The 22,960-nt window shown below is 43.7% G+C and overlaps 1 protein-coding gene across 1 annotated transcript; it reads right to left on the reverse strand.

The window, feature by feature from the left end:
* Nucleotides 1–42: 42 nt before the first annotated feature.
* On the reverse strand, nucleotides 43–22,076 carry atr (ATR checkpoint kinase). Its single transcript, XM_014979687.2, has 48 exons — nucleotides 21,897–22,076; nucleotides 21,651–21,742; nucleotides 20,930–21,082; nucleotides 19,961–20,838; nucleotides 19,769–19,878; nucleotides 18,947–19,123; nucleotides 18,707–18,870; nucleotides 18,019–18,171; nucleotides 17,146–17,344; nucleotides 16,798–17,054; nucleotides 16,500–16,696; nucleotides 16,312–16,412; nucleotides 15,265–15,436; nucleotides 14,936–15,091; nucleotides 14,649–14,843; nucleotides 14,003–14,098; nucleotides 13,835–13,924; nucleotides 13,661–13,756; nucleotides 13,432–13,562; nucleotides 13,174–13,317; nucleotides 12,460–12,553; nucleotides 12,232–12,357; nucleotides 10,916–11,122; nucleotides 10,554–10,667; nucleotides 10,331–10,446; nucleotides 9,081–9,201; nucleotides 8,835–8,972; nucleotides 8,579–8,750; nucleotides 7,583–7,749; nucleotides 7,337–7,501; nucleotides 6,122–6,213; nucleotides 5,944–6,035; nucleotides 5,679–5,856; nucleotides 5,419–5,604; nucleotides 4,966–5,125; nucleotides 4,409–4,588; nucleotides 4,140–4,282; nucleotides 3,969–4,066; nucleotides 3,662–3,891; nucleotides 2,747–2,881; nucleotides 2,336–2,536; nucleotides 1,950–2,093; nucleotides 1,715–1,865; nucleotides 1,194–1,350; nucleotides 918–1,071; nucleotides 649–800; nucleotides 446–551; nucleotides 43–344 (listed from the first exon to the last, which is right to left on the reverse strand). The coding sequence occupies exons 1-48, from the start codon at nucleotides 21,947–21,949 to the stop codon at nucleotides 171–173; spliced, it is 7,767 nt and encodes a 2,588-aa protein (XP_014835173.2). The 5' UTR covers nucleotides 21,950–22,076; the 3' UTR covers nucleotides 43–170.
* Between the last annotated feature and the right edge of the window lie 884 nt (nucleotides 22,077–22,960).

Genomic DNA, 22,960 nt, shown 5'->3' on the forward strand with positions numbered 1-22,960 from the left:
AGAAGATCTAAGGAGGGTTAAAAGATTAAAAGACGCACTCAATCACACCAACAGAAGATCTTTTTATTACAAACGGACAACAGTTTATAAAAAAGAAAAAAAAAATGGGAATGTCAACAAAACTGAAACTACTCAAAAAGTGTTTTATGATAATTAACTTATCTGTCTTTCTACAGGTACGGACCCCAACCCAAATACATCTGACAGAGCATTTTGTCATCTGTGGCTTCCTGGATGAGGTAGTGCACATGTCCCTCTATTGACAGAGGGAGGCCAAGCACTTTATTCCTGCTCTTTATCACCCCCTGGAGACGTTGCTCGATGTCACACACGTGTGTTTTGGCCTGGCAGTGACAGATAGGGCATAAATTAACAGCTTGAAGCAGAAACAAATCATTTGTATAAGACAATATCTAATTAGGAAAAAACAAACAAACAGACAAACCTTTTCATTAACTATCTCGCCTGTCTCATTGGCCTGGGTTTTCACCAGGCCTTTGGATGGCTTGCTCCACTCCACCAGTGGGTCATGAAGGAAGGTCTTCAGCACACTTAAGGAGTAATAGCAAACGAAAGTGTTGTTTTTTGAATATGAACACTAAAGGAAAACAAGGTTTTGGCAACCCCAATGTATTAAACTGTGTCTACCTCATGAGTGGCTCTCTCTGGTCTCGCATCAGCCTCAGTGTGACCTCACAGGCCTGTCTAAACAAGCCCTCAGTACCCATCGGCCCCATAGCATGGACCATGTTTTGGGTAAGTCGGAATGGAACTACCTCGGGCACGTCAAATGTCTCCCCCTAGTGGACACAAAGAGAATGGCGCATGTAAAACAAAAGGGAGGGAAAAGGGACCAAAACACACAGCAGATACAGTTCCTCAAAGAAGTGTCGATACTTCTAATCTGAATGACTAACCTTGTTGAAGAGGCAGTTGAAGTCGACATGGACACATTCCCCAGTGAACGAGTCAAAGAGGATGTTTTCTCCATGGCGATCGCCAAGTCCCAGGATGTAGCCGACCATGGACATCACCGCAGTGGAGCGGCAGTACGCAGAGCGACTGCTGTACCTGGGTATGAACATGTGCAGACATAAAAAAAATAAAATAAAACAAAACAAACAAACAAAAAAAAAAACAAGTACTGCTTGTAATATATCCCTCCGTGCTCATGCAGTAGAGTAGTGGCATACCATGATTCAGGGTCGGGAAACGTTTGGAGGAACCACTCGTAAAAGACGGGCGGATGCTGAGCGCAGAGCACCTCCTTGTGGATTCGTAGTTTTTCCTCAAAGGCAGCCGTTTTGGGTAAAATAAGCTTCCTCAGCTCTTTACCCGACAGGTGGACGCCTACAGAAACACATCGTCAAAATCCCTTCAGCTGTTCCAAGTCTACAAATCTTTTACACTTGGTTTCACAAACTCTACAATGCCTTACAAAGCCTTTCAACTTTTTCATGCTTTCAGAAATTATTTTCCCAAATATTTTAGGAAGAAAAAAAAGAAAAAAAAAATCCAGAAATTGTGTGGAGGATTTGCAACCACAGCCCATAAGTCGATGAAGTGTTTGATATTCGCGGATTCACTTTTTCAACAATTTTGCTGTGGAACGCAACTCCAAATTATTCACAGGAAACATTCAATCGCTATTAAAACAACAGCGGCGTTTAACGGCGAAGTGAAATCGCACACACACAGCAGCAGACATAAACACCTCTCTCTTTGTACAGCTTGGTGAGGATGTGTCGCAGCCCGGCGGTGTTGTTGACCCACTCGATGATGCCGCACTCCTCGTTGAGCGGAATCACGGCGTAGGTGCGGATGTGCAGCTCCCTGCGCCTCGACTCGGCGTCCTTACGGAGACACTGCTCGCAGAAAGTACAACGATAAATGGGGGGTGGGGGGCACGTCATTACCAGAAACCGTGTTTTATCAGTCAGACACACAACCTTGTTGATGAGACAGTTGAACTCCATTAGGCGGCAGTCTTTCCTTAGATCATCTTTAGGTTTACACATCATGGTGTAGCTCCGCCCATCCGAGCCCTTCAGACTGATCTTCTTGGGCTTCTGCAAGGAGGCTAAAATCTCCACCTTATATGAACACATACAAGCAGATCAGTTAAAAAAAAACAAAACAAAAAAACAATAAAAACATTATATTAGGATGTAACTTTCACACAATAAGGTGGGGAGAAAAGTCTGGAAATACAAACATTTTTACACATCTTAATTTTCCCAAACTTTTCCAAAAACTGGAATTTATCTATATTGGAAACGGGTCGTGAAATTCAGACCCCTCCTCTCCCCCCCACCCCCCCATCTCTCCTACTTACGCTGTCTTCGAAGCCGTCCAGGTACGCCCAGTGTCCGGGGAAGGCGTCGTGCTTTGTGCTCGCCCCGCCAGTAGAGGGCAGCGTCGGGATGAGGACGGACTGCAGCGGGATGAGGATCTGGCTGAAGGTGGACTCCTCCACCAGCCGCTTCAGCTGCTTGAAGTGAACGCCCATGCTGAGGGTGGTGCTGTTGCCGTCCACCTGAATGAGCGACACGACCAAAACACAAGTGTATTTTATAAAGTAGGACATTTTTTTTCTCCTCTTTTAGGGTAATATGAACATACAGTTAACCAAATTGTCGATCCCTCTGGACTGCTGCCTAATCTTGGGAGTTCATTTTATGAATCATCACTTCCAGGTGCAATCTCATTAGCCCTAATTTTTTGCATCCTGAGTGGACATTTTTACCGGCTTGTTGCAGAGCTCCAGCAGCTTATCGGTGAGTCTGTTTGCGTCTCCAATGAATTTCTCCAGAGGCTTTTTAAGGCTGATGGCGTTCTTAAGAATCTGATTGCAGCGGTTCATACGCATGGGGTAAGAAGACTGAAACACAAAAAGCACACATGGGATTTTTCCAATGCAGGCAATTAAATAGAGTTGCTGTTCAGACAACAGCAGCAATAACAACAGTAATGTACCAGGAAAAAAACAGGAACAGGAGATACCAACCAGTCCAGACCAAGGAGCACGACAGGGAAGAAGGGACATTTGTATAACATTTAATTTCCCTCTGGGAATAATAAAAGTATTTTTGATTTGAATTAAAATAAAAGGAAAGAGAGGAAGGAGGAGAGGCGTAGAACCTAAGGAAACAATGAAGAACACATAAATGGGAAGAAAGTAAGAAAGAACAAAAGGAATAGAAGAAAAAAAGCAGAAAGAAGGAAAGAAAAAACATAACAGACTCAGAAAGAAAAGGACAGACAGATAGAAAGAAATATCATTTCACACTTCCAGATTGAATAAAATCCCTGAGATGTTGATGATCTCTACACTAGAAGATGCCGAAGTCTTGATGAAGGAATTCTGCTGACACTGTAAATATCGATACTTAATGTATTTTGTAATTCAAGATGTTTAAAATCCAATTTTTACTGCTGTACTTCCAGCAGATTCATCTAAAAATAACATTCTCTCACTCACTCTCAAAACTTTTATCCACAACTGTATGTCAGATTATTTTAGTCAGGACAAGATGAACGTATGCCAACACTAAGGAAAGCTAAGCAGGTTTCCAATTACAAAATAACAGCATCTGGGTGAGTCTGAGATAGTTAAGAGGGGGAAAAAAAAAAAAGGAAAACACACAAAACACAAGCCAACCTTAGATACGGCGGTCATCAGCCACATGGCCTGCTGTGGGTACGCGAGGAACACTTTGGAGACGATTTTCATGAGGACCTTGAAGACCTCGTCGCTGGAGTGACACACCCTGGAGATGAGCTGGGAGAAGGCGGTGAGGAACTGGTAGGGCGCCAAGTTGGAGCAATGCTCCTCCATCACCGCGTTGATCTTCCCGAGCTCCTGCCGCATCTGACGGTCGGCTCGTCCGGCTGTGGAGGACGGACACGGACGTTGGGGAACCGTTTCCAGTCCGACCGGCCCTGAAGGCTGGACCGGACCTGCTCACCTTTCTCACAGTCACACACTTTAGCTCCAAAATCCAACCAGAGGGAGAGCATGCGAGGCATCGCCTGGTAGATGTACTGGTTCCCAAACTGCAGGGCTCTGACGGGAGACGGGTTACGCCGTCAGAAGGCATTTTGAAGGATGTAAATACGCAGAAAGCACTAGAACCTACTTTCCGAAGAAGGTGACGATGTATCGGATGACGTTCCCCTGTTTCTCCAGCTTGTTATCCGTCACCATCGGCATCACTTTGTCATAGTACTTTGCTAGGTAGAAGTTCCCGTCCTCCCATTCTGGGAGAAGGTTTGTCACATCCTACAGACCAAATAAATGAACCAGTTTAAGGTAAAACAAAACAAACAAAAACAAACAGATTAGTAAGTGAAATCAACTATTATTATAGTTGTGGACATAATAAACACCACAAATAAAAGGTGAAACCTTGTACGCCTTCATGATGGCGTTGGACTCGAAGTTTGCCGTCTCCTCCATGAAGCGTCCGACCAGCAGCATGGCCTTCCCTTTGATCTGCAGGCTGCGAGGGTCGGTCAGGAGCCGGTCGTCTGGAAAGCACTGGGCCACGCCCTTCTGGAGGACGATCAGCGCCTGGTGCACGTCCCCCTGATCGCAGGCACACACAGAGGGGAGGTTTTCTGGTTGCAGAGTTGGTTTAAAAAACGGCAACATCGAGTAAAAAAACCCAACAAAAAAAACACATCCGAGACGTCAGGGATATGGATTCTGGAACCTTCTCTGAAAACGGGAACGACTTTGAAACTGCCAAGACATGTCCTGAACTCTAGTGTATAACACTTTGAGTTGTTGGTGCCACTATAACGTCAGTCCGTTCACTTAAAGACTTGAGGTTTGTATGGACAACAACCTTGAGCACAGTCAGAGCTGCGGCGGACTGGTTTGGATCAAAGAATGTTAACGTCTGCGAAAAATCGCAACCTGACTGAACTTGAGCCATTTTTCACGGGTCGGCGCTGCAGTACCTTGGACCAGAGCCACTTGGCCTTCTCCGTTACCAGCTCAGCCAGGTTGGTGTTGTCTGCGTTGAGCAGAGCGTTGAAGGCCGTCTGGTGGTGTCCGCCCTTCCTGGCGACCCGGGCGCTCTGCAGCCAGCACTCGCCCACCAGCTCCTGACACGCGGGCCTGGAGGGCAAGACCACAACGTTAGATCGATCAGTAAACTCAGATCAATTAGCTTAGGAGGCGTTTCAACCATGGTGGCATCTATTGAGTGGAATTAAACTCTAAAGAGGTTCTAATACCCAGTGTTATGTAGGGCTGAAACGATTAATCGGATTGATTATTGAAATAATTGTCAACTAATTTAGTAACTGACTCTAAAACATGCACTCTGCTAAAATAGAGCAGTAATTAAGTCAAAACTTTACAAAAAATTGATTTCGTAATTGAATAAATTATTGATTTATTCTTCTTACTGTGGTCTAAGGCTGAGCAGGGCCCGCCGCACGGCCAGGATCGGCTCCTTGGCCCTGAACGAATTCTGGGTCATCTCCAGTCGGTCTGACCAATGAGGAGGCAGCTTGGCGAGGCTGGGGGCGGAGCCGTTTCCGGCGCCCCGCAGCTCGGTGAACGCGTGCTCCAGCTCGCTGAGCATGTGGAGCCTACGCACACAGGCGGACGCATTTTAGGGCCACGAGGAAGAAACCAAAGCTGCTGCCGAAGCCGAAGGCCAGACCTGACGATGTACTCGTATCCCCGCTGGTAGGTCCCACACTCGTAGCTGGCGGCGGACAACGGGACCACCTGCTCTTTCCGCACCAGCTTCAGCTTCTCGTAGAAACCCTCGGCGTCCTGCTTCTTCGCCGACAGCAGCAGCTGGCCGAGCCGCACGCCCCAGGTGCACGACTGCTGGTCTGTTATTGGCAGATTGAACAAATGCAATCAGCACTGGTTCATTTCTGCTAAAGTGGAAATACCTTTGTGCTTTTTTTTTCTCTAACCTGAACTCAAATAATCTTCTAGCAGATCCCACTTTCCAAGCTTCCAGGCGGCCTCCACTCTGTAGGTGTTCAGCTCTGACTTCCACTGCTGCCTGAACGTACGAAAAGGGGAAGCAAGCTGAACTTAAATCAGGTGTCTCAGTAATGACGAGAGTAAAGTAGGACGCAAGTGTCTTACTTGCTGGCTAGCACGCCGTTAACCTGTGTGATGACGGTGGACAGCTGCCCCAGGCCGAGCATAGAGGTCATCACTCCATGATAGTGACCAATCTAGGAAAGATCGGTGAATTTTTACCATTATAGACGTACTGTAGTAAAAAGTTTAGCATTTAGAGCTTGTTAAAAAAAAGAAAAAGTTATGAATGCATGCGTTGTTGTTTGCTCTGTGTTTTTGTGTTGCCCTGACAACGAATCAAGGGTTTATTAGGCATCTTGCCAAAAGACATGATGGCTGCAGCTACTGCAGAGTTGCAAAATGTCTCTTGATACATAAAATGTTCGAAGCTAAGAATATTATTTTAAAAATGGAATTAGACTAAACACATATAAGCATTTAATTAATTAATCGCATGATAAATTAAAATGAGCTTGATAATTTAAATTCTGATTATTAATATTTTGCTTACAGAGACTTCATGATCAATTTTATTTAGATGTGGTTTTCATTTCTGTTTTATGTATTGTTTTTGGTTGTGTTTTCTTTTGGGCAATGAAAATATCTTCCAGTTCAAGTGTTAAGTAGGGGTGGGCATTTATCACATCGTTTATCATGTATCGTGATTATCACGATAAAAATTCTGATTCATTGTCACGATAAATTCCAATTAATGACGTTTAAAATCCCACCAAACCTCTCATCACTGTGACACAGTAATCATAGCATGTTGCTGCTGTCATACAGTCATGTAGTTGCCTAAAAAGGAAGAAATAGTTTTTGTCACTTTTATCGTTATCACAATAGTACTGCAAAATATCGTGATACGACTTCAAGATATTGTGATAAAGCTTTAAGTCAATGTCGCCCACCGGAAACGGTAAGAGTTCTTTACAAAATTAAAATTTGTTGGTTTTTGAGAGAGCGAACCTGCATTATTGTGTTATCAATATCTCACCTGACATTTATCGCAAAACAACAATATTATCATCTATCGCAATAATTTTTGGGTCAATTTATCGTCTAGCAAAATTTATCATTGTGACAAGCCTACTTTAGACTGCAATAAACTTCTAAACAGTTTCATTCCTGACCAGTCTGTTGCATCTCCTGATCTTTATAATGCTCTTTATTCACCAATGCCACATTGTTTTTGGTCTATCACATAAAATCCCAATAAATTACATTAAAGTTTGTTGTTGTAGAGTAAACGTGAATAAGGAATGTGCGGGTGGGAACCTGGTCTGACTCCAGCTGTATGGCCCGGTCGTAGCAAGCCGTCGCATCTCGCAGCAAACCAATGCTCTCATGTTCGAGTATCTGTTCCCGTAGCGACGGCTCTTCCCTCCTCAGAGCGTTGACTCCCCTCACTCCGTCGGGCTCGTGCATCGCCGCGTACAGCTTCTGGAACGGCCAGGGATTCATCACGACGCTGAGACTCACATCAAACACCGGCTGAAGCCGATCTCACAGAATCAGCCTGACCTGCAGGAAGCTGAGGTGGTCCTGGATGTTCTCCTTGTTCTCCAGGATGTACGCTTCAAAGTGCATGAGGGCGCGAGTGTACGCCTTGGACCGCAGGGAGGCCTTAGCCAGCACGTCCTGCGGGATGCCCTTCAGGAAGGCCACCACACGGTCATAATCACCCCTTTCTGCAGGACAAAAAGTTCATGTTTTATATTAATAACCATATTTAGTGGCGTAATGAGTGATTTAAGTTAAGTAGCATCCACTATTCAGGGTTCACTTTTCCCTCAGTAAAATTCAAGTACTTTTCAAAAATTTTCAAGGTAAGTTTTCAAACTTTTCCAGCATCAAACGTAGGAGATAAAAACAATACAAATTAACTAAAAAAAAAAAAAAAACAGTTTAAATTCACTATTATATGCTGTCATTAATAATATCTTGTAATATTCTGCATTGTACAGCAGGACAAGGTAAATTAAGATACAATAAAATTTTATGCTCTGAAATGTCTCTCACACACTTGACTGGTGAGAAAACCAAACACTAATTTAACAAAGACAACAACAAAAAAAGAGTAACTGTGTTTAAGGTATAAAATATAAACCAGATCAATAAGTCATTGAGACATTATGACTAAAAAATATGCATTACATCAAAACAGTCCAATCAAATCGTGTTAAGGTAAATAACCTTCTTGCTTAAAAATATTTAAATATTCTTGCAAAGTTTTCTTGAATTTAGCAAGTAGAAATAGTTTTGGTGACTAACCTAAAAGAAGGAAACTTCAGTCTGACAGTGAGAAAAAAAATGCCTGTTTATAAGTGCATGAAAATATCTTTTCCCAACTGCAAATAACATTTTCCACATTTAGGCCTTAGATCAAATGTTAGATTGCATTTTATTACAAAACTGTGCAATTTAATATCAACCACTTTCCAAACCTTGGAAAAACACTTACCTGAAACTCAAGCATTTTCCAGGATTTCAAGCACCCGCCCGAACCCTGACCATTACCTGTGACCTTGGCTTTGGCGTAAAGGATGTGGCGGCTCCACTGTGTGAGGTGTGACAGCATGCTGAACACAGTCTGAGTGCTGAGCTGTGATAGGCTGGAGGCCGTCTCCTGGACTCCGCCCCCTCCTCGTCCGTCGCCCTCGGTCAGCACGGCCAGCATCTCCTCCGTCACCTTTAAGACAATACGACCAGCGCATGAGAGAAAACCGAAGCAGCGTCACACCAAGCTATGCCAGAGGGGAAGAGAAACCCTGACCTCCTGCTGCTCTGCAGGTGTGCAGCCCAGCAGCATGTAGAGCAGGATGTGAGGCAGCAGGTAGATGGTGACTTTGTAGTCGTGTTTGATGATGAAGCTGCAGCACTTGAAGACCTTGCTGGCCAGTTCGTGTCTCACCTGGATGGAGAACCAAACACTAAAACTTCTAAAAAAAAAACAAAAAAAAAAACACCTGCGTGCAGATTAGGAAGGGGAAAATTTGACTGTGTTGAGGAATCAGCTAACCTTGCTGATGAGGTATCCGGCCCAGGTGGCGGACCAGTCAGAAAACTTGCTGCCTCGGTTGCTAAGGTACACTGGCTTCTTCACTTTGGACCAATTCACCTCTTTTTGACTGCTCTTATATCTACAAGAAAGCATGGGAAGAGTCATCAAAGTACTGCAGGTGACATAATAATAATCATAATCATAATACCGTATTTTCCGCACTATAAGGCGCACCGGATTATAAGGCGCACCTTCAATGAATGGCCTATTTTAGGACTTTTTTCATACATTAGGCGCACCGCATTATAAGGCGCATAGAATAGACGCTTCATACTCTATTATTACACATCCACATTTATAAAGAACTGGTCCCCGAGTACTTTATATAGTAGGCTGGCCCAGCCGTTGTTTCACTCACGGTGTTGGTGTTGCGATATTATGCCCAACTGCTTTCTGGGTAACACAGACCAACCGACACGCTGCCGCTGCAGTCTCTGTCTCTCTTCCCCTGCCCCTCCCCCCCTTTAAATGTATTATCAAACTTTATTAACAAACCAGTGTTCTGACAACTATCCCAGCATGCACCGCGCACCACTTCTTCTACGGGGGAAAAAGAAGTAGGCGGCTGCTTACCGTAGTGGACCAACTACGTAAGCAGCCTACTGCATGTCTGTGTAAACATGACGTCTTTCATTTCGATCTGAGTTAATTAGCGTAGCATTTCTGCCGGATTTTCACAACATATCAGCCACGACAATGGACAGGGGAACCAACAAGTTCATGTCATCTTTTTTGGACGACATCAAGGTGTTTGAGCCACTGGATGCCTCCAACATTGTGCGCGTCACAGCTAAAAGCTACCGATAGATGAGGAAAACAGCAGATCCTCACACCCTCAGCATAAATATAGCTGTGGACAAGATCACTGATGCCTGTTGTTCTTGCAAGGCTGGGTAAGTCGGCATTCATGGTTTTGAATGTACATTAGCATATGTTTACTACTGTAGCTTGTGTTTGTGAGACGGTCACGCACGTGGTAGCTGCACTGTGACCTAAAATGGGCATTAGCCAATGAAACGCGGCCCCTGTGGTAAGGTCCGTTGCTGGACCTGTTGTGGCTCAATATTGGTCCATATATAAGGCGCACCGGATTATAAGGCGCACTGTCGGCTTTTGAGGAAATTGAAGGTTTTTAGGTGCGTCTTATAGTGCGGAAAATACGGTAATAATACTAATAAAATGTGATTTTCCAACTCAGGGATTTTGACCTGCTGTTGAGGTGAGGCTCCAGGATTTCTTGGATCTGTTCCGGGAATCTCCTCCACAAGCGACGGCCCGGTGAGTCGGTTCTCCCCTCGCGACACTCGAAAATGGACAGCAGTTCCTGCGGCGAACAGCAGATCATCGAATTAGAAAACTCCAATAAGTAAAACGGAACAATCACGAGGATTTCTATGTTGTTTATTGTGAGTTTAAATGCATTTTGCGTACCTGTATGGCGTACGCAGCGGAGTCCTGAGCTCGGACGTTATCGGCGTAGGCCAGGAATGTTCTGGTGAGCTCAGTCAGAAGGTCATGGGCAAAGTTGGGGTCATCTACCCCGCTCTATTGACAGGAATAAAGAAATGTTGTGTTTCCAGAAATTAAGTTGTATCAGAAATTTATTAGGAGATACTTTTTCTACAATAGTACCAAGAGATTAGGGTAGTTTTATTCCTACTGCAATCTTCCTTAGTAAAAATGGGTGAAAAAGGACAAACATGAAGCAACATTTTACTTTTAGATGTGTCTGTAAAATAATTAGGTACATGCGGTCAAAAAAAAAAGACAACAAAAGTTCAACTTTAACTTGCCACGAAGGTGTTGCGGTCGCCGTTGGAGTGTGCGTGGGACAGATCCAGGCGTCCAGGGTCCACGGCCCCCAGCTCGCCCAGACACTCCCCGCAGAGGAGCCGGGCCTCGGGGGACGAGTCCTGGCAGCCCTTCAGCAGCACGGACACCAGGCTGGAGATGACGGGCTCCACTGCCTCGCTGGCACACACCTGCTGCAGCAGCCACTCCTGAAACACACAGCCAGAGGTGGGCAGAGGGCCCAAAAAGGAGCAGCACTGCTTCGACCGATTTTTACCCAAAAGTACAAAAGTAGTCATCCGAGAAATTATTCAAGCTGGGGTAAAAAAGAAGTATTTGGTAAAAAAAAAAAAAAAGAAAAAAAAAACTACTCAAGTGCTGAGTAACTGATGAAATTATCAATCAATTCATATTTAATAATTACATAACAAGACAGACCAAAATATAAAGCTAAGTGGAAATGTTGCTATATTCATGGGAAAAAAAAGAGACAATAATTCATATTCAAGTAGCAAAGAAATTAACCAAAATCAGGCAAAAGAAAATTTTTACAAATCAATTTCTTTCAATAATAATAAAAAAAAAACTTATGAAACTTTGACAAAAACTGCCGGTGCGTATGATGAATTTTTGGTTAAAACAAGCTTGTTCTTCACTCAGTGAATTTACTCACAGCAGGTAAAGTCTCCAGAAATTTTACTCAAGTAACCGTAGCGATACTCAGGGTTTCCCTCGGTGTATTATAAGCCTGGCGGGCCACCAGGCTTTACTTGTGCCCCCACCAGGCTAAGCATTATTTATTTTAGGTTTTTTTTTTAACAACTGCCTTTTTTTAAAGACTGTATTGTGGGTGTTTAGGTATTAATCTTCCAGCCTTCCAATAACACATAATTATCAAGTGATGTTTTGAAATTTCCTGTCAACTTTAAACATTTTTAACACAAAAACACAGCGATGATCCGATGAATGATCTAGCAAGTTTTCTGGGGAAAACCTTTGGATACTTCATAATAAGATTACTCAAGTAAAAGTAAAAAGTAGAGCGTAGTAAAAATACTCGCAAAAGTGTATATTGAAAGAAAAAGTTACAGTATGGACATAAAATGTAATTAAATAAATGTAAACAGTTACTACCCAACTGTGCGCACAACGTAGAAAAAAACACCATAAATAAATAACACAATTCCGTCAAATTTGTCTGCACTAATGTTACAAACGGTATTAAAAACGCTGTCAGGATTACGGTATTAGCTCACTTTTCTTTGCAGAGATTCGCCAAACATAAGCCTGTCAGTCCTTGTTTGGTGTATTAAAGTACCTGCTTGCTGTGCATCATGTCCCTGAGGCTGGTCAGAGCGTGGATCCTCACATCGACGTTCTCATGCTGAACGGCTCTCATCGACAGCTGCAGAGCGGAGCCCAGGTCGCTGCTGCTGGCCGTCAGCTGAAGGGACCAAAAACAAATTCTTTATCGCGTCATTTCCTGTCTTTGGGAGTATTTTTCCCTCTCAACCTTTCGTCGTCGTCATCATGACTTTACGCAAACCTTTTTGTAATTTTGCAGAACCGTGTGGATGTCTTTGAGCTCCGGATGCTCGGGCAGAAAGTAAATCTCGTGAAGGTAGTCGTTTACTTCGTCCCTGCAAGAGATTGAGAGAAACACGGTCTCAGTAGGGATTATTCTGTAATCATCTGGTCCTGTCCAAATGCTTAAATTTGTCACATTTTGTCAGATTACAGCCACTAACTTTGCTGTATCTTATTAGGATTTTAAGGGAAACCCATTAGAGGCTTTAAAAGACTTGAGGTTGTGACGGATTTTCATATTCCAGGACGAAAATAACTCTAAACACACAGAGATGCAGCAGAATGCTTTAGGAAAATAGAATATTCATCTGTTAAAATGGCCCAGTTAAAGCACAGACCTACATCCAAAAGGCTTTCCATGCAGTCTGCATGAATATGAGGAATTTCATGAAGAGAATTGGGCCAAATTTCTCTCTCTGCATATGCAAAACTGGTAGAAACATCTAGTCCCAAGCAAGCTTTACCAAGTATTGATTCAGTGGGGCATGCCACACTTTTCAGATATCTTTCTTTAAAACTACGTATCGTTTTTCCCTCCACTTCCTTCTGAATCTTGTGGTTGTAATCTGACAAAAACCTCCGAAGGTGCTTTAAGAATAGTTCAACTCTTCATTTTCAATCTTATTCATGTTGATAAGTTATTTTCTTTCTTTCCTTTTTTTTTAAACGTCACCTGTTGTCCAGGATGAGGAAGCGAATGATGGAGGCGGTCTCTCTGGGCCGCAGGGGGATCAAGGGCAGCAGGGCAACAATAACGTGACTCAGGAGAGGCCCGAGGTGGGACGGCTCCACGCTCCTCACAAAACACTCCCACGTCCTGCAGCAAGGAAGTGCAATCTTTCAACTTCTTTTTTTTTTTTTGTGTGTGTGTGTGTGTGCGCGTCAAACTCATTTCAGAGACGACTTCACGAAGAAAGGGGCAGGTACTGACTGGCAGCAGAGAAGAGGGAAGTCCTCTCTGTAACGCAGACCCGTGCGAAGCGTCGTCATCATCTTCACCCTGACGGAGCTGATGTGCTTGGAGCCCATCAGGCGCATCAGAGCCATCACGCTCGTCAAAGCCTGGCCGCGGGAGACACGCAAAAGCAGATGTGTGTCGAAGCGGACGGGGCCGGAGCGGTTTGGCTGCGACCGCGGCAATCAGCCGGGCGACGACTCACCATTTTCTTGCGGTCCTTCTCTCCTGCGCTGGAGCTGAGCAGCTGCATGTTGAAGAAAGCCAGAATCCCCAGCAGCTTGGGCTGCAGGTAGTCAGCCTGAAACACAGCAACGCAACGTTCAGGTAAGTGCGAAACGTCGATCACGTCACAAACGGAGGAGAAAAAGACACGGACCATGTGCTCCGGGGTGGTGATGTCTCTGGGACCCTGGTATGGATCATCGTTGGACGCAAAGGAGGCCAAGATGGCCAACCCGTTGAAAACCTACAAAGCATTGATTTCCATCAATAAACGGCAGAGGTGTTACAACAACAAAAAAGGCGATTTAGGTTTTCTGCCCACCTGCTGGTAGTGTTCCCCCAAACGAAGCAGCAGCTCGTTGTGGAGACCCTGGAAGTCCTGTCTGAGCAGGGAGCCCAGCTCAATCTCCGTCTCACTCTAAGACGGAAAACGACACACGAAGCTGAGTGTGAAGTGTTTTACACCCAAATATTATCATTTTATAGCACAATTAAGTAACTGTGTTAACTTCAATTGTTATAAAAATGTTGTATACACATGTATATATGTATAAAATATGACTGGAAATCAATTTGACTTTGTAATTTAGCGATGCGAGAGGTTGAGCAGCTGAAGCCTACATCTCCCAGAATGCCGTGTCGCTCAGCTGTGTTATCTATTGATATTGTGTTCACAGGTTTTTCGCGAAATATACTGTTATTGATTTAGTGTCCAGCCCTGTAAATAACCTTCAGCTTCGTAAAGAACATTTCACACTAGAACTGGAAGATATTTCTTACGTCCAAAATAAAACACAACAACCAGAAGCAATAAATGAGACAGAATAATAAAAACAACTGAAACCATAAACAAAACAGATCATGATGCATCAGTAAGTTAATAATTTTGCTCATCAGAATGGAAATGATTGAGCTCCTTTTGCCTTATAAAGCGATTAATTGATTAATATTAACCAAAAAAAAAAAACCTGTAGGTAGTGAAATGCTCTCTCCAGCTCCTCCTTGGTGCACGAGCAAACCAGATGACTGAAGATGTACTTGAAATTGTTGATCAGAATCTCTCTCCTGTTCGCCTTCAGCTCGATGGCCAGCGCGCGGATGAGGGCGGAGCCTGTGGAGCTCGCCTTGGCTGCCAGGTACGGCAGCAGGACCTGGAGCGTCCGCTGCAGATACAGATGTGCAGTGAAACACGCGCTGTGAAAAAGATGCCCGTTTCTGGGGGTGGGGGAAGAAGAGAAGTTCTGTCTGAGCGTACGGTGAGGAAGCGGTGGAGGTCCGGGAAGTCGAAAGCATGCGCGATTTGAGCCAGAATGTCCAAAGCCAGCTCCCTCTGATTGGCCGATTCGCTGGTGTGGTCCGGCGTGCTCCGCAGGGCCGAGGCGTGGCGCGAATGCAGCGACTCCACCAGAAACTGAAAACACGAGCCACAAACAGAAAGATCTACCTGTCCGGATATATTCAAAACCAAAATAAGTCGGTTTGTATCTAGATTAGTTTGCTATTTTATTATTGTAATTACTCTGTACTAAAAAAGGTCAGATAAAAATGTCAAACATAACGGACTCAGACTGGCAGACTATCCACCTGGCAAATGGGATTCTTATACTGGCTGAACAGGGTCTGCAGCTTCAGGTCTTTGGCAGCCGCCAGCGCTCTGATCTGAGTGTAAGCAGCGACGGACACTGTGGACGACTTGGACAGGAGACAGTGGAGCAGACGCAGCAGGGAGAAGGACACCAGGCTGCCCTGAGAAGCCCTAACGAGAAAAGGAAAATACCATTTTACATGCAGCAGATCTCTCCAAATGGCTATAAAAACATGGGAGAGAAAAAAAAGTCTTTAAATTAAATTAAATTCATCATTTTGTCCAGAACAGGGGTTTAAAAGGTGTGGTCTGGGGACCAATTTGTGGCCCCTGGAACAATTTTGTGAGGTCCATTCGTGACTGCAGCTTTTTTTTTTTTTTTTACATTTTTTAGCACGAGGATTTCAGTGGTCTGAAATATTTTTCTTTTAACTTGAATTTCATCATAAGCAGGGCTAAAACAATCCAGCGACTCAAAGAAAAACGACAAAAAAAAAACAAAAAAAACTGGAGCACATTAATTCTTCAATTAAACTTGGGAACAAACTAAACAATTATAAAAAGCCCTATAATAAGACAAAAATGGCACCTTGTTTAATTCATATATTTTTTATTATTATATTTTTAATAAGGATTAAAAATAAGGACTTCTTTTAATCCTTATTGATAAAAAAAAAATCCAAGAAAATGATTTTCCATTTTGAGTTGTTAAAACTAACGTTCAACTTTCCGGGACATGTTGCAAAAAGTTTTGGTCCAGAAGCAAAGTCTCACACTGCATCATGTAGAAAAACTAAACGTTTAATTTCAGGCTGTTTATTTATTCAGGGGGGAAAAATCCCACATTATTTAGAAATAACTTGACATCTTGTGATCAACAAAGATTCCTTGACAAATTTTTATTTTAAAGCTTTTCATCTTTACCGAGGCTCCACATCATCTGGAGGTTGCTGTAGTTACACTAAATATATTCAGTCATTAAAAAAAACAAAACATTATAACCCTAAAATAAAAGTTCTATAGTTGCTAATAATATATTGTTTTACCTGCCGATCTCTCCTGTGGTGAGGATGAGTGTGTTCCGCAGGTCGTCGTCTCTGCTGGCCTTAGCGTTGCTGAACGCCTCCTTAAGACGCGCAACCAGCAGCTGAAGTGGCAACAAGAACCCCAACACGTCGTCAGCCTCCGCGTTTGACTTTAAAGATGCTGCGTTTTTATCGCTGAAATGTCTCACCTCGCTCAGCGTGCCCTGCTCCGAGTGCCTCGCGGACTCCGTCAGCAGGAAACGCACGGATTGGCTAAAGCGCGTCCTAACGGCGGGATCGGCGTCCTCGATCAGGCCAATCAGGGCGCAGAGAACGGCGCGGGAGTCGCTGTCCGCACCGAGCAGGTTGACATGCTGGCAGAGGTGAGGTAGGGCTTCCAGAAACGCTGAAATAAGTCGAGTCGTTTTTTGTTGTTGTTTTTTTTAAATTGCAATTTACAAACGCTGTGAAAGCTCATTTAGAAAGCAAATTATAACATTTAGTTACCAAGTTTAACACAGCTGGCAGCTTGAGGTCTGAGTAAAGCTATGAATGGTTTAACCACGGCTGCTTTGAGGGATGGCGCTTTATTCCCAGTATGCTGCGCTGCAAGACTCCAGCGAAGGCAGAGGACTCTGGGGCGGCAAGTGCCCGCTACGTTCGAGTCGCAAAGCTTGGAAAGCTCCGACTGGACGCAGCTCAGATGCCCGACAATCCTGGCGAGCGCCACCTTCACCCGCTCTGACTCGTCCTCCAGCAGAGACCTACAACAAAAGCCACGGCGTAAACCACCAACGTAAGCAAAAACCACAGCGGTAGCAACAACGAGAACGGGGAAGTCCCGTTTTTACGCACAGCAGAGCGGTGCTGATGAGGTCGTGGTGGGAGGGCCCCAGCTGATGAAGCAGAATGGGGAAGACCTCGACGGCCGTGGCCCTCACCGCCTCGCCCTGGCTCCGCAGCGCGTTGCCGAAGATGCAGACGCGCCAGCCATCGCACACGCCCCGGCGCAGGAAGGCCAGCAGCGACACGCAGTCCGCCTGGACTTCATGTGCTGGAATCACAAGTCGGATTCACCGTTATGAAATGATGTTAAACTGAAATGCATGGTTGGAGTTGTAGGTAAATGTAGAGCAGCTCTAATAATTATCGACATTCCTACAACATGTGTACAAAGGCCTCAAAATGAAAAGTAAGATAGAACTGCAAACTCAGGTCAACCTAGTTTAATACTGAAATTTATTCTGGATTCCTGCTTGTTTTTTTTTTCATTTTCATAAATTGAAATATTGATTAGCCTGTTTATTTGGGGGTGCGGGGGTAGAAAATACAAAACACATACTTTCCATACTTATCCAGATACTGAAAATACTTGAAATAATTTACAAACTTGTCCAGATTTTTCCGGAATGCGTAAATGTAATTTTTAGACATGTAATCGCTGTAGCGCCGGTGATTTTCTTAAAAACAACTGTTTTCCAATGTTCCCCCCTCCCCCTCTAATTAAATAAATATACTCAAGTTAAAGGATGGATTTGAGAATTCTTCAGTGTCAGATTATTATTCCACAAAAAAAGACAGTAATTTCAAGGCTTTCCCCACTTCTTTACCAGAGGTGCGAATACATTTAGAAGACACTTCACAATTACGAGGATATTTTGCACATTTTAAAAGCTAAAGTTGAATGTTTTGTCATTTGCTGGCTTGAGATGTGACAGGATTACTTACAATAACAGAAGCTGAGTCTCTGAGCCAAAGCGGAGAGCCAGGAAGGAAACCCTGAACTCTTAAAGGCCGACGCAGATTTGTTCTCACACACCCAAGGAAGAGACAGCAGGGCACACACACGCCGCTGGAGCCCATTTTCAATCTGGCTGTTCACTACACACATATAGTAACATAACATGATCACCAAAAATCTCTTACAATTAAAAATAAAATGTCACTAAAACCACATTTTTAGTAAACATAAGACAGAAAAACCTGAGGGAATACCAGAGTTTCTGCAGGTTTCATACATTCAATTTTAAGACCATTATGAATGAAATTGAAGACCGGCACCATGACAGAAATGTACAAAAGAAATTAGATGGAATAAAGCTAGCAGCCTGGCTAGCTAGCTAGCAAATGTATAACAGCAGCTAGTTAGCGGTAGCCTGAACCACCTTGATTCATAGAACGTAATGAAGATGTTTGCCTGATGGAAAGTCCTGCAAGGAAAAAATATGCAATTATTTAGTAAGTTGGTCTACAAAAATTTAAGGCCAACTTACATTTCTTTAAATGAATCCAAGACATTTTAAGGCCTTAATTTTAGATACACAAATTTAAGACTTTATGTATGCGCGGACACTCGCTCCTTTTCATGACACATAAGTAAAACCCCCAAGGAAGCTTATTTTTATTGTCTTCTTACATGTCAAGTAGAGAACGGAGTCAAGAACTCTGATCGTCGATTGAAAAGCAGACTTAAAGTATTCCTGCCGAGAGACGGGTCGAGACGCTCCTTCTAACACCGACTGACAGCTCTTCAGCCCCCGGCCCATGGTCTCAGTGGAAACCCAGACCAGAGGACAGGAACTGCTGACAAAAAACAAAAAAACATGACTATGAGGCCTCTGAAGTAGATCTCGGTCTGTTTGAAGGCAGGTGGTACCTGAGGGGTGAGGAGCAGAGCGCTGCCAGGTGCAGGATGAGGGCCAGACCCTGCAGGGCGGACAGGACCTGCAGGCTCTCTGGTTCTGCAGAGCATGAGCTCAAAACAGTCAGCAGCTCTTCTAGACGTTGAGTTAATGCGGCCCAAACCTCACTGCCGACACGCATGTCCAGCTCGCTGAACACACAAAATGACTGAATTCGTGGAATTAGAAAAAAACAACAACTGCAAAGCAGAGTTTTACGCAGCGCTTTGGGACACGATTGCCAAAAAAATTAATTGCACTCAAAAAGTATTTTAAAATATAAATTATCATAAAATATGAGCAATTCGAATTCAGATCAGCTTAATTACCATAAACAATGTCTTAAGTTAGCAGGTTGTAATCCTGATGGCAGCTCTACTGTCTGTCCAGGAGACACATTTGCTGCAGTTCACTTAGTTTAAATTTACTCTTCCAACACATTTCCACACACTCAGGAGTGGCAGTTTTGTGGCTTTTAAACCATAACTGCTCTAAAACAACCTCAGATTAATGTTGTTTTGGTCTGATTTTGGCTTTGTTAATCATTTTGTTGTTGATATGAGCAATCTGTGTCCCCAAATAGCAGTGACTACAAGAGGAGGATCTGCTCAGCATCAAGGGATGAAATGTAAAGGTCTCTGGTTTCAGACGTCCCCAGTCAAAAAAATTCCCATACAACAAATGGGATGGTTAAAATGATTCCAAGAAAATTCAGTTTCAGAGAAAACATGTTCAAGAATCAGTAGCAGAAACAGACATATCGTATCGACGATGTTTTTGTCGTTTTGGTGACCAACCTGTTGGCAGATTTGCAGGATCTCTTGGCAGGAGTCTCTCCATCTCCTGCCTTCTGCATCACGGCAGCTTTCTCAGCCTTGAGTGCAGCTTGGAGGAATCCTTCTGCACACTGCAAAGCACACAAGAGATGTAGAAAACGAGACGCAAACATGGCAAACACCGCAAAGGTTATAGAAAAAAAATTTGAGTACTTCAGATTGATTCTCTGTCCCGACGGTGCGTGCCAGCGTCCTGCAGACGTCCGCCACCTGCTGCCTCCTCAGCAGAGCGGCACCTTCGTAACTCGGGACGACAGACAACGAGAAGCCAAAGAGCACGCAGAGGGATTCAGTAAGCTCCGATCCCAACTTAACTCCTGCCCCTCCGAGAGCACAAACGCACTCGAACATCTGCGAGAGGTAGACGGGCTCGAAATCCGAGTGAGAGACGTGAGCCGACTGAAACAGACAGCGGGTGAGCTTCAACAGCTCCCCTTCGTAGAGCTCCTCCTCATCCGAGAAGTCGTGCGTTTCGAGCAGGTGAAAAAAGGCAGAGAAGAAATTGTGGCTCTGGGTCTCGTCAAACTTCCTCAGCTCCACCAGTTTCCTCAACATCGCCATGGAAATCTTCCTCAGCCTGGTGTTGCCGTTCGCCAAGACGGAGCAGGCCGTCTCCCAGGCCGCGCTCAGGTCGCGGCAGGAAACGACTCCCCTCAGAGAGTCGGTTATGATGCCAAGAGCGACGGCGGTCAGCGACTCCAAGGCGGCCGGCGACGGGAGGACGAGGGGAGTTTGGGTGAGGTAGGGGGCACGTGTGGCGGAGAAGAGGAAGCGCTCGAGCTTCACGGGCCACTGGTTCCGCTTGTGAACGTCCGACCCACACAGCGCGGCTATGTGGGCTAACAGGACGCTGCTGAGGTCTTGAGCCATTAAAAAGAACTCCTGAACAAGGCAGCTGAAGATGAAGGGCACCCGGACCCGCAGAGAGTGAAGCAAGGAGCACAGCACAGCAGAGACCCGGCCGTGGATGACATCGCAGCCCGGAGACGCTCCGACGCGGAGCAAACGAACTGCCACCCACTTACTGAAGTCTGAAGAAAAACAAATAGATGAAAAGAAGAAAACAATGGATCAGTCGGTCACTGTTTGTTGTTTTTGTTTTGTTTTCTGGGTAATCCGTACCAATGCAGCTCTGTATGGTGTCTGGGTACTCAGCAGGCAGACAGGCAGGATTAGCGAACATCAGAGACGAGGATTTGACGATATGTTGCACAAAATCCAGCAGCATCACACACGCTGGCTCCGAACTGGACTTTTTATTTAACCCTAGAGCAACTGGGAAAAAATAAAAAAGATTATTCATTGGTTTAAGTACTTCACAAATGAATAAAAATTGCTAAATCTTAGAAATGTAAAATAAATAAATAAATCCATATTCACCAAAAGCGACTTAAGGGGAAAAACATCTCATGTGCAATTCAATACTTTTCTACTTTTCTTCAGACTTCTGAGTCCATTATTGGTCAATTTACATAAATATTTCAACTGATGGTCCAACTTATACCAATAAGTATTTCTGATAACTCTGAAATACCTGTGGTAATGAGTAAATATGTTGGGAAAGTTATATTCCACGTCCTATGAAAAATTGCAGAAGTGTTTCTTTCATATGTGTTCGTATAGCACTTAGTCTTTTGTTTAGGATCATTCATATGACCGGAAAAGCCTGGGGGAACAATATTGGTGATTAAAACATTTGGAGAAAACCAGGTGACGCTACAAAGAACAGATGGAGAATAATACATTCAAATAGCTAAAAGAACAGTGCAGGTATTTATTCACTTTGATGTATAGCTGTATTTCCACCTGTTTTCTGTGTGTGTTGTTATTACTGTTGACTTACCAACATCTACATCAGTCAGTATCCGGTCAATGAACTGGCAGAGGATCTGCCGGGGTTTCTGTACCGCTGATTCGTACTCAGCAGCACTGGCGCTGCAAACAACAAACACGGCATTAACCTCACTAATTGAGTCATTAAACATTTCAACAAATAGTGACTGAATAAAATAATAAAAAATAATAATAGGTGACGGAGCTCAGTAACAAACTGTTAGCAGGTTAGCCAGTAGCCAACTTTTTAACTCACTTAGCTAGCTCTTGAAGAGCTGGTATCATTGCAGACATTTCAAGTCCATCCATGTTTACGCTTCCGTCTTGTTCGGCTTTCTGGAAAGCTACTAAGTATAAAAGTATAAATTAAGTCATTTTAACGGAGATAATCTCCCAGTAGCTGTGCATCGCTCCACGAGTTTCGAAAACTTTCGCTCCAAAATGACGTCGTTTGTTTTGGTACGGTATCCACCGAGGCTCAAAATACTCAAGCACAAGTTCTGAGAGCCACATTACGGATTAATTTTTAATGTTCATTTTGGGGGGTCAGGGAGAGACTGTTAACATAAAAATCAGCCCAAGAAACTGAATAAATAAATAAATTAACAAAAATGGCGAAAAATATTAGCGAGCCCAAGACCAGCAGGTAGTTACTGAAGACGTTTCGTAGCATAATTAGCAATAAAAACACACAATTATTTGTGGAATCTAAAAAAACGAGTTTAAGTTAAAGAGACTTGGCTTCATCAATAAAAAGGGGGAGTTATATTTAAGACATACTCAAATATTATGGCTTCTACAGGTATGAAATGTTTTGATCTCTTTTGTATGAAAATTTAGCATAATATTCCTTTACTAATCCATGTTAAAAGACGGGGGTATGGGATTGAGGACATACCTCGTAGCAGACAGGCATTATTTGGAATCAAATTTTATTTTATTTTACTTTTTTTTCAGTCAATGGAAGTGACTTATTTTGTGTCCAAGGAAGTCACCCCGTTTGATCCAAATCTTCACCAAATTGATAAAATCTTAGAGGAAAAACTTCACAGAAAAATATCACAGAGTAAGCTTGCTTTTACATGTATGTCTCTACAGTTTCAGAAAGTACAAAATGCAGAAAAATGCAGTTTATATTGCACCTACCTATCAACTTGCAAACCACAATGTTTTCCTGCTTGCACCTAGATCTTGGTTAAGTTGGTTCCTTGTTGTCTGCTTCCTTCAGTTCGTTGGGGTTCTTGAAATATTCTCCAATGTATTTCTACTTTGTAGACGATAAAATTTATTTTGAACACAACACAAGGCAACTCAAGAAGT

Source organism: Poecilia mexicana, unplaced genomic scaffold (assembly GCF_051168715.1).
Source record: "Poecilia mexicana isolate PSO_F unplaced genomic scaffold, ASM5116871v1 scaffold_22, whole genome shotgun sequence".
Lineage (NCBI taxonomy): Eukaryota > Metazoa > Chordata > Actinopteri > Cyprinodontiformes > Poeciliidae > Poecilia > Poecilia mexicana.